The sequence below is a fragment of the Juglans microcarpa x Juglans regia genome, chromosome 4D, assembly GCF_004785595.1.
Source record: "Juglans microcarpa x Juglans regia isolate MS1-56 chromosome 4D, Jm3101_v1.0, whole genome shotgun sequence".
NCBI classification, from domain to species: domain Eukaryota; kingdom Viridiplantae; phylum Streptophyta; class Magnoliopsida; order Fagales; family Juglandaceae; genus Juglans; species Juglans microcarpa x Juglans regia.
The window spans coordinates 7,338,789-7,349,146 of NC_054600.1; the positions used below are offsets into that span (position 1 = coordinate 7,338,789).

At 35.3% G+C, this 10,358-nt stretch overlaps 1 protein-coding gene across 1 annotated transcript; it reads left to right on the forward strand.

Annotated features, from left to right (window-relative positions):
* Positions 1-948: 948 nt before the first annotated feature.
* LOC121260897 (3-epi-6-deoxocathasterone 23-monooxygenase CYP90C1) lies at positions 949-7,693 on the forward strand. Its single transcript, XM_041162968.1, has 9 exons — positions 949-1,652; positions 2,966-3,290; positions 3,399-3,548; positions 3,677-3,949; positions 5,937-6,026; positions 6,154-6,232; positions 6,324-6,430; positions 6,543-6,670; positions 7,013-7,693. The coding sequence occupies exons 1-9, from the start codon at positions 1,453-1,455 to the stop codon at positions 7,101-7,103; spliced, it is 1,443 nt and encodes a 480-aa protein (XP_041018902.1). The 5' UTR covers positions 949-1,452; the 3' UTR covers positions 7,104-7,693.
* Positions 7,694-10,358: the final 2,665 nt, after the last annotated feature.

Here is a 10,358-nt window from a genome sequence, read left to right on the forward strand (position 1 = left end):
CAAACAAAAATTAAAAAATAAATAAAAATTGATTCCATTAAAAAATATTAGTATATTTTGTCACTAAACTACAATAAAGAATCTGACAATAACTCTATTATTTTTTGGAGATCATATTCTATTAACAAAAAAATACACACACACACATATATATATGTAAATATATATTATCAAAAAATATTAATTATAATATTGTGTCTCGATTTAAACTTCATTTTTTTCAAATACGTACGTGAAAATTGTAATCAGAATCATAAAAGTAGATTAATTATGTACACCAATATATATATATATATATATATATATGTTCATTATTCCATATTGAGTCAGGCGGAAAAAGAACTGCCTGGCTGTAATACCAGGCTAAAACAAACGTGCATGAGGCCGGGTCAACAGGGAGGAGGCGTTTTGTGCCATGTAAAGTGAAAGGGACTCTTTTGATACCTATTTTACAAGGAATTAGAATATGGGAGCTGTGCAGATCAAAGTTGCAGATCAGGATCAGGTGAGGAATTGCATTAATGAAGTAAAATTAAAAAAAAATCCCACTATAAATAACTGATCAACACATTAATGGGTGAGTCTTTTTATTAAAAAAGATCGGTATTTTAGCCTTTTTTTTTCTTTTTTGTAACCATAATAATCATACGAAAGAAATGAGTCTGGGATGGATGAGTTTGGTTCTGCTGGCCAGAAACCTCGAAACAGTACCAGATAGATAACTGCATTATGCATAAAGCTGAGAGCTGGATAGATAGATAGATATAGATATAGATGAAGTGTGATTGATATCTCGTATGAGACTCATTCAACCATGCACAGTTGTGCCACATAATTCGCGTCAATTGACAGGGAAACCCGCGGTCTTCCAGGAACAGTGTTTGAAGGACCAACACGTAACATAAACAACGTATACATCCGAATAAGATCGAGGATGGACAACTTGGTGGGTCGGGTCTTGTTAGGATCGATATAGATATTCATTATTCATAAGTGTAGACAACTCCGGGGAAAGGAATTGCTATCTATGTAATTGAAGTCAAGACAAAACAATGCACAACCTTGGCGCAATAGTTTCACCCCAAGTATGGCCACCTCATTTATTGATTGTTGGAAAAGCTAAGCCCTAGATCTTCAGAATCTCTCTCTCTCTCTCTCTCTCTCTCTCTCTCTCTCTTCATGTATGTAATATGTATGGTATGTATATCCCCATCTCATTCAATTATCTGGCTCTTCAAAAGGACAAAGGAGTTTCTTCCCTGCCAATCCCTCCCTCTTCCTCTTCCTCTTTCTCTTGCTCCCAGGGCAGACAAAAAACGCACACATAGAGCAGTGAATAAATAAAAGCTGCTGCATGGGTTCTGCCGCTGAGAGAAGTTAACCCGTGTATCTCAAAAAAGAATTACAGGGTGTAGAAACTAGCTAGCGTTTCAGAAGTTTTTCAGTTAAAGAATGGAATGGCTTATTGGGTGTTGGGTTTTCATAGGTATACTTGTAGGATGGTACTGGATTAAGGAGAAGAAGAAAATAGAAACCAAGCATGGGCTTCCTAAAGGGAACTTAGGTTGGCCTTTCATAGGAGAAACTCTTGAGTTCATTGCTTCTGGCTACACCTCTCGACCCGTCAGCTTCATGGAGAAACGCAGATCTCTGTAAGCTTTTCTCTCATCTCTCATGATCATCATCACTTCTTATTCTTCTTCTATCCTACCCTTTGATCTTTTTCTTCTTAATGAATTTCAGAATTCGTTTTCATTTCTAAGTTCAAAGGGGCTGAATTCTGTTTTCTTTCTCCTGAGAACCCTTGGTCAAAATGCAGATATGTCTTTTCTAGCTAGCTAGCATGCTAAAGTTTCTTTCGTGATGGACGCCCTAGATTGGCAAATCACCTTCTGAAATTCTTCTCTCTATATATAGTAAACAGAGTAGTAAAAATTGATGAAAATACAATAATATTAAATTAGCATTTGTCTAGAAATTATTTGTCTTGTTCTTGTTGTCTTCGAAAAATCATTTCACATGTTACAAAAGGCTTGCAGTCTTAAGTATAGCATTGTCACATCCCATCTTTCATGCCTATACATGCTCTCTCTCTCTCTCTCTCTCTCTCTATATATATATATATACCTAAAAAAGGTTCCGTCTATGGAAGCCTTCATGACCATTCGTCTAGCAGAGATTCAGACGTCATATTTATATAGATATCCAACAATCACTATGCGTTCATCACCAAATGAAAGGCTTTATTAGTAACTTGTTCAAATTATCAATTAATCGTAACCAATTAATATTGATGATTGATTACTGTAAAAGGGCGTACTTTGGGTTAGTAATCCTCAAGTGTGGCTGATTTGGATGTTTAAATGAATGATCTAAAATAGCAGTTAACATTTTTTTGATAAATTATCTCCTAAATATGGAAGAAGAGACAAATAATACATGCAAAGTTAGTTTCCATAATTAAAGCTAAAACTCAATAGCAGTCACTTTGAAAAAATGGAAAATGTAGAAGATGAGACTATGTTCAAGACTCACAATCGATCGAAGTAGTCACTAAAATGATCAAGAAAAAACCATTCAGAAATGTCTTTATAAACCAAACATTGGATACGAGGCGTTGTCTGGGATGAAAGCACAAGAGGATTTTTTTCATTCATTCATGGCTGATGGTGACCATTGCAAAACAAGGTAATTTGAAAGGAGCAACTGCTCCCCCAAGAAGTTAAAAGGGTGAAAAGCCTGCTTTGCAGTAACTAGACCTTTAAGCACTGGAGCTCAGCTTATTTGCTTGTGCAGTCAGTAACCACAGCCTATTCTCCTTCTCCATACTCACAGATTCCAGCCTCCCAATGAATTGATCATTTCCTTTTCATGTATCAAGCCCTTTTTATCTTCCTTCAATCAATGAGAAAGTAACAAAAGCAGGAATGAAACAGGAACCCTTCTTCTGTCTCTCTCTTAACAGGTACGGGAAGGTGTTCAGAACAAACATCTTGGGAACGCCCATCATAGTTTCTACAGATCCGGAAGTCAATAAGGTTATCTTACAGAACCATGGGAGCACTTTTATCCCAGCATATCCCAAATCAATCACAGAGTTATTTGGAAAGAATTCCATTCTCCAAATCAATGGAACTCTTCAGAAGAGAGTACATGCACTGATCGGAGGTTTCCTGAGATCCCCACAACTCAAAGCCCGAATTACCAAAGAGATTGAACACTCTGTCAAATTCACCCTGTCTACTTGGAAGGACATGCACGAAATATACGTCCAAGATGAAACCAAAAAGGTTTCCTCCGGTCCAACGTCCCCCCCCCCCCCGAGTTTCCATTAGTCGGTCCTCTCTGTGATCTCTCTCTCTCTCTCTAATGAAGTTTTTGGCTTCCGAATGTTTCAGATTACGTTTGAAGTACTGGTTGAAGCATTGATGAGCATTCGTCCAGGTGAGGATATGAACTTTCTGAAAAGAGAATTTGAAGAATTCGTCAAAGGGTTGATTTGTATACCTATTAAGTTTCCTGGAACCAGACTGTACAAATCTCTGAAGGTAATTCAAGTACACACAAACACATGACACACGTACGGCCAAAGCTCTCTTTTCTTCTATGCATTAATTAACTTTCAGGGCTCAGTAGTGGGGGTTCCTGATAAAAAATAGTGGCCTGGTGCATGTAGGCTAAGGAGAGGATGATGAAGGTGGTGAGGGGGATCGTGGAAGAACGAAAAACAGCTCTGAGAAATACAGACGAGAAGCCTCCAATAATTGATTTTGTGGACGTGTTACTGCGGGATATCGAAGAATCAAGCGAGATGCAACGCCTACCGTTTGATTTCATCACAGGGAATATCATAGAATTGATGGTCCCCGGAGAGGAAACTATGCCGACGGCTATGACACTAGTTGTCAAATTTCTCAGTGATTGCCCCGTCGCACTAGAAAAGCTAATGGTACGTACGAAAATACTTGATTGTTTTCTTTTGACTTGGATTTTATATTAACGGTGGGGATTATCTCTGATTTCGTACATGGATGGGTCCCAAGATGTCCACGAAGATATAGTGTATAAAGTGTTTGACCTTTTGCTAAGGAAGTCGTTTTCATTAAGCACGAGCACAAAACACAGAACTGAGACAGAAAGGGTACGTGTCCACATGGGCTAAAAAGAATGGAGTGGACGTTTAGCAGCCGTATGATTTTGATTGAACGGTTGTCAGATTAGGACCACTTATTAACTTCGTGTCTGTGCTTGTTGCGACCACTAGCTGTCAATTTGCCAGGGTTCTTTTCTTTCTTTTTTAATTTTTTCTTTTCTTTTTTTACTGCTCTTAAAAAAATAAGAATTTATTATTAAAAAATTAATTTTTTTATATAAATTATATATATATATTTTATTTTTGTTAAAATAATGTGCTGCATTTATACATTCATTGTAAATATAATTTCTAATCTTATTATATCAAATATTTAGCTTTAATTCTTCGTTACCACAAACTTTTATAAAAAAAAAAAAAAAAAAAATCATATTTTATATTGTAAGAATGTAAAAAGTTATAATTGCTTACTTGTAAAAATAATTACTAAAAAATGGTTAAACATGAAAAGTTATTTGTTAAATGTTCACTCGTTTATCAATCTTTGTATATTTTTTCTTCATATAATCGTTTACCCTTTAACCAGAGAGAGAGTAGATCATTCTTGCCAAAAATGAGCATTAAAAGTAAGTTTTTTTGTTTAGACATGCTTACATTCAAGCTGGTAAAGTATCGTATATCAATTTTAGGGAGTTTTCAGTAAGTAAATGGTGAAAGAAATTCTCTTCTCTAAAGTTTGTTCAACTCAGTACATAATCTTCATGAGATAGATGGAATTTTGGAAAGTAGTGGTGACGACGTTTCAGAATTGTAAATATTGAAATGGTAAAATCTGAAAAGTTTCAAGAATCAGGACTAAGATTTAGAAACTCAAGCATTATCATAAAAACTTAAGATTTAACCGCGTTTGTTTTCGCAGATGAGATGAGTTGAGTTGAGATAAAAGTTGAAAGTTGAATAAAATATTGTTAGAATATATTTTTTTAATATTATTTTTGTTTTGGTATTTGAAAAAATTGAATTGTTTATTTTATTTTGTATGGAAATTTGAGAAAATTGTAATGATTAGATAAGATGAGATGAGATGAGAATGGTTGTGAAAACAAACAAGGTCTATATTGAATCCTCAAGAGTTCGACTTCTTAGAAAGAACAAATTAATACAAGCTCATGCAATCATGATAAACATCATGAAAATGAGCAAAAATGATTTGTTAGATACTCCATGCTAGTAAAATGATTGATGGCAGAAATGCTAAGAAGTTGATCTTGCTAGTTAGATTGCCATGCATTTGGTACTCCTGGTAAGTAATAAAAAATACACTTTGCAATCTCAACCTAAGAATTCTCCATTTCACATTCAAAATTACCTGCTAAAAAAAGAAAAAAAAAAAAAAAAAAAAGAAAAGAAATAGCACCCTTTCTGATTTTGACAGTTAATATGGATGAAAAATAGGTAACGTGTCACAACTTTGACCTCGGATCTTAACAAGTTGTGAAGATTACAACTATATATTTTGTAGTTCATTAGTTCGTTGTATCAATTTTAGTAACATTGGATGAAAAATGTAAAACATGGGTGCAAAGCTATTTTCATCTCTCAAAGATCTTGATAGTGTTCATTTCTCGGAAGACTTGGAAATTAAGGACATGTCCCAGATCAATATGTTCAGGGAAATTTGGAGTACCAAACCTGTCTCTCTTTATTTGGATGAAACTCATGTGCATTAGATGCCTATTTCCACATAGTTCTGAAATACACCTTACTGCATTTATACAAAAAGTTTATAAGGTACTATATATATATGGCTTCACTGCTTTAATTAACGTTGGTATATATGCAGGAGGAAAACATGGAACTGAAGAAACAGAAGACGGATTCCTTTGAAGACTATGCTTGGACTGACTACATGTCCATGCAATTTACTCAAAATGTGAGTCTCAGATGTTAAAAGAGGAATAAAAGTAGATATGTTTGGAAGTATAATGGGATTTTTGCTACTTATAGAACCAAAAATATATACTAATATATCAGAACCTGCTATTCTTATTCTTCACAAGGTCATCAGTGAAACTCTCAGACTGGCAAATATCATCAATGCGGTTTGGAGAAAAGCACTCAAGGATGTAGAAATCAAAGGTCAGTCAGTTTCTAGAGAATTGGCAATTTTTCCTTGGACTTCATTGTTCTTCAATTTTATATAGGACTGTAATGGTGGGATATTCAACAGGTTATTCTATACCACAAGGATGGTGCGTCGTGGCCTCTTTTAGTTCTGTTCACATGAATGAAAATAACTACGAAAACCCATATCGATTCGATCCATGGAGATGGGGGGTATGCATTATTTAATTTGGTACTTTCACTTGAAATCATGTTTATCAGTATAATCAGCACAAGTAATCTCTGCAGAGAGATCCTAAACAATATAGGGATTCTTTGTCTGCAGAAAATGGGACCTGCTGTTAATAACAATTTCTTTACACCATTCGGCGGTGGACAGAGGCTATGCCCTGGATTAGAACTTTCCAGGCTCGAGCTCTCCATATTTCTTCACCATCTTGTCACTAGTTACAGGTAAATGACCTTTCCCACTAAATCATGCAAGCAAAAGACAAAATATACGGCCTACAATATACATATAATTGCATGGACGCTATTTTTAGATGCCATTGTTTAATGGCACACAATGTTATATCTTTTATAATAAAACTCAATAGGTTTATACGGAAATTATACACAAGTAAACTTATAAACTAACATGTCTTAATATGGTACGTCAAATTGTAAAGTAAATCTAATGATCATTGTCTAAGTTTGCTTTTGTAAGATCTCTGTGCTGATCTAAAACTTCTATTTATGAAAATCAGTCAATAATCGATTGAGCTTGACGTTTTCCTTTTCCTTTTAACTGTGCAGATGGGTAGCACAACAAGATGAAATTGTCTACTTTCCAACGGTCAAGATGAAGAGAAAGCTCCCCATCAGAGTTACCCCAATAAGCACTTGATCTGTTGATCAACTAACTATAGTAAATATTTAGTTACAGCTATTGATTGCCACAAGATTAATGAAGATTATAGTTAACATATCGATCAAAGGAAGGAAGCTGCCGTGAAAGTGCATCGATCTCAACCTCAAAGGAGGATAAACATACATATAAGTACTAGACATTAGACAGACCCACGAGGAGGCCGCTCCATCAAATGGAACTCTATAATTGTGTTAGCTCTGGAGTCACTGTCTATGTTCATTGCAGGGGCAGGAGGGGGTACACTCTTTTGGGGCCAGTCTCCAGTCCCCAGTCCTTAAAGCTGAACCCCCTCCAGTGGGGAAGATTTATTGAAATCTAGCTTTAATTGTACAAAAATTTTCTGGTTGCTTCGATTAAACATTTGTGGCGGTTATGCACTCTAAATGGGGTCATGGTTTCCACTGCTTGCATGTGCTGGACACTATGAACTACGTTATGTTGGTGGAGCCCCAGTACAACTCCCGTACCCCCCACTCAACTTGTTTTGTTTGTTTTCCAAGCAATGTTGCTCTTCGCTCTGCATTTACATTCGTTGATATGACACATTTTGAATCATATTTTTAATACTTAAATGAATCGCTACTTAAAGTGCGTTACGTCAACATGCGATTGAAACGCAAAATAATTTAAGATGAAGGATAACATATTTCTTATATTTAAGAAACAAATCTGAAAATGCATGATCATTGAACTGCAACTACCATATAGTGCTCTTGTTCTTGCTTTATTTTATCATGAACAGTGTATTTTGGCAGCCATTTCAGTATTTGTGTAGGGGGTAATGGAGCAGTACACTTTGGAGAACAATTTTTGAAAGAGGAGAGAAAAGGAAGGAAGCAAAAAAACGGGGAAGAGTAAGAAAAATAAATATTTCATCAAATATTCTATTCACCAAAATGTTTGACAAGAATTAATAAATAAATGGAATATATAACATAATCGTATAAAAAATCAAAAACCTATAGGCCAAAAGTAAAATAACACAAATAATTGCATTAATGTGCATGGGATTCTTATGAAAAATAAAAACTAGAACATTTACCTTATTTTGTGGAGTTGATACCAAAGTCGGATGGGTGGGATGCCTAATGGCATTAGAAAGGCCCAGTACTATTTTTTGAACAAATTCTCGAGCAAAAATGTTCACTTCTGAATTTAGAAATCAAGGTAAACTTGCAATCTTCTATCCAGCAACAATTTGGAGAGGGAGTTGTGGACCTACAACTTTGGATAGATGAATCAAGTAGGGATGTCGGGCCCAAAACCCCCCGGGGTATACTTGGACCGGAACCTAGGTTCCAAATCTAGGCCGGAAACGGGACCGGGTTGATCCGGATCAGACCTGGGCAGGAACCCGGGTGGTTTCGAGTTTTTGAAACTCAGAAATCCGGGTTCCCGGTTGTACCCGAATTTTTTTTTTTTTTTTTTAAGTAAAAGCCTTTATTTTATTATTATTATTTTTTTTTCTAAGAAGCCAAGTTCATGAAACATTCATGAAACGCATAATATTTGTGTTCTAAAACTACTAAATATTTGTAGGCTATAATCTAGATAGGGGATTCATGAATAAGCTTTAATTTTACATTTAGCGAAAAAAGAAGGGCAAACAAGAGTTAGAGAATCTATATATAGTGACTATTTTGAAATCGATGGCGGCTTTTAATAAATCTTTGGAAATTGCAAGAAGGTTGGGTTTATTTCAATCTTTTTCGAATGAGTTAGAAGGGGGAAAAGTCTTGCTGGTTGCTAAAGAGGGTATTGCGATTTCTATTCTGTCATCTTCATCGCAATATATTTCTTTTATTGCTGATTTCGTGGCTTCCAAAGCTTTGTTTTCAGCAGTATATGCTAAATGTAGTTCTACTCTTAGAAGGGAGTTGTGGGAGTCCCTGTTAAGGATGGAAATTGTTGAAAAACCTTGTATGATTAGAAAGGATTTTAGTATTATTAAAAATGATTTAGAGAAGATGGGGGTGTTCCTATGTTGACCTACATCTAATTCAATATGATCTTCCTTTCTCTAGATCAAAATTCACGTGGCATTGTAGAAGGAGTATCAAAATTCACGTGGCATTGTAGAAGGGGTGGGCAATTTATTTGGGAAAAAATAGATAGAGCTTTTAGTTGGTTTCTTTTCCACATGCTGTTTTAATACACTTGGAAATAATACATTCAGATCATTGCCCTTTGTTGTTTGAAAATAAGGGGCTGAAGAGTTAGGTCCTTCTTCTTTTAAATTCCAAAAGATGTGTATTACTCATCTAAATCTTTTGGAATTTGTTGCTCATAATTGGAACCAGCCTTGTAATAAGATTGATTTAAAAAGGATGGTTTTAAAACTGAAAAGACTGAAAACTACTCTGAAGGATTGGAATGCCTCAACTTTTGGTGATATTTGTAAGAAGCTAGCTGAAATAAGAGATAATATTCAAGTGGCAGAGTTGACACTACAAACGTCTACTCTCGCCTTTACTCTTGATCTTACGTGAAGAAGTCTTAAGTAGGGGGCTGTCACAGTTGCTTCAGAAGTCTTCTTTCATTCCTTACAAGGTGCCAAGAGGTTGCTCTGCCATATCTCATATTTTATTTTCTGACGATTTGTTGATTTTTTCTAATGGATCCAAAATGAGTTTGGATTTATTAATGGAGTTCATCTCCAAATATGAGCAAATATCTATGCAGAGAATTAATCCACAAAAATGTATTTCTTATGCACAACTCTACATCTCGGGCCAGGAGGCAGATTGTGGCTAGAGCCACTAGTTTTAAGGAAGGTAATATTCCTATCACCTATTTGGGAGCACCTCTTTAATACTGAAGATCGAGTACTATAGACTTATTTGATCATATTCTTGCTAAAATTAGAAAAAAAGCTGCTGGTTGGAAAAGTAGATTGTTGTCTACTAGAGGGAAATTAACCATGATTAAGAATAAAAACATGCTTGAAATTTGGTAAGTTCAACCTCTCTTTGGGCATTTTATATAAGGCAAAAGTATTTTCCTAATGTTGTACCATTAGAATCAATTTAAGCAAAACCAGGACATTTTCATATTCGGAGATCTATGTGTATATCTGACATTCATACAATCTAAAAGTCAGTGGAATATTAGAAGTGGTAATATCAGTTTTGGCATGATAAGTAGATGGGTAATGGGTCCATTGCATCCTTGGGTTTTTTTGTCACTTTACCAAATATTGGATTAAATCATTTATTTCTGTAGCTGGTTGGC

What these genes read in the sequence shown, in the direction of transcription:
- LOC121260897 (XM_041162968.1), top strand. Translation starts at nt 1,453, where the DNA reads ATGGAATGGCTTATTGGGTGTTGGGTTTTCATAGGTATACTTGTAGGA. An exon ending in TCGCACTAGAAAAGCTAATG is followed by an intron (nt 3,950 to 5,936) that starts GTACGTACGAAA and finishes GTATATATGCAG; the next exon opens with GAGGAAAACATGGAACTGAA. An exon ending in CCATGCAATTTACTCAAAAT is followed by an intron (nt 6,027 to 6,153) that starts GTGAGTCTCAGA and finishes ATTCTTCACAAG; the next exon opens with GTCATCAGTGAAACTCTCAG.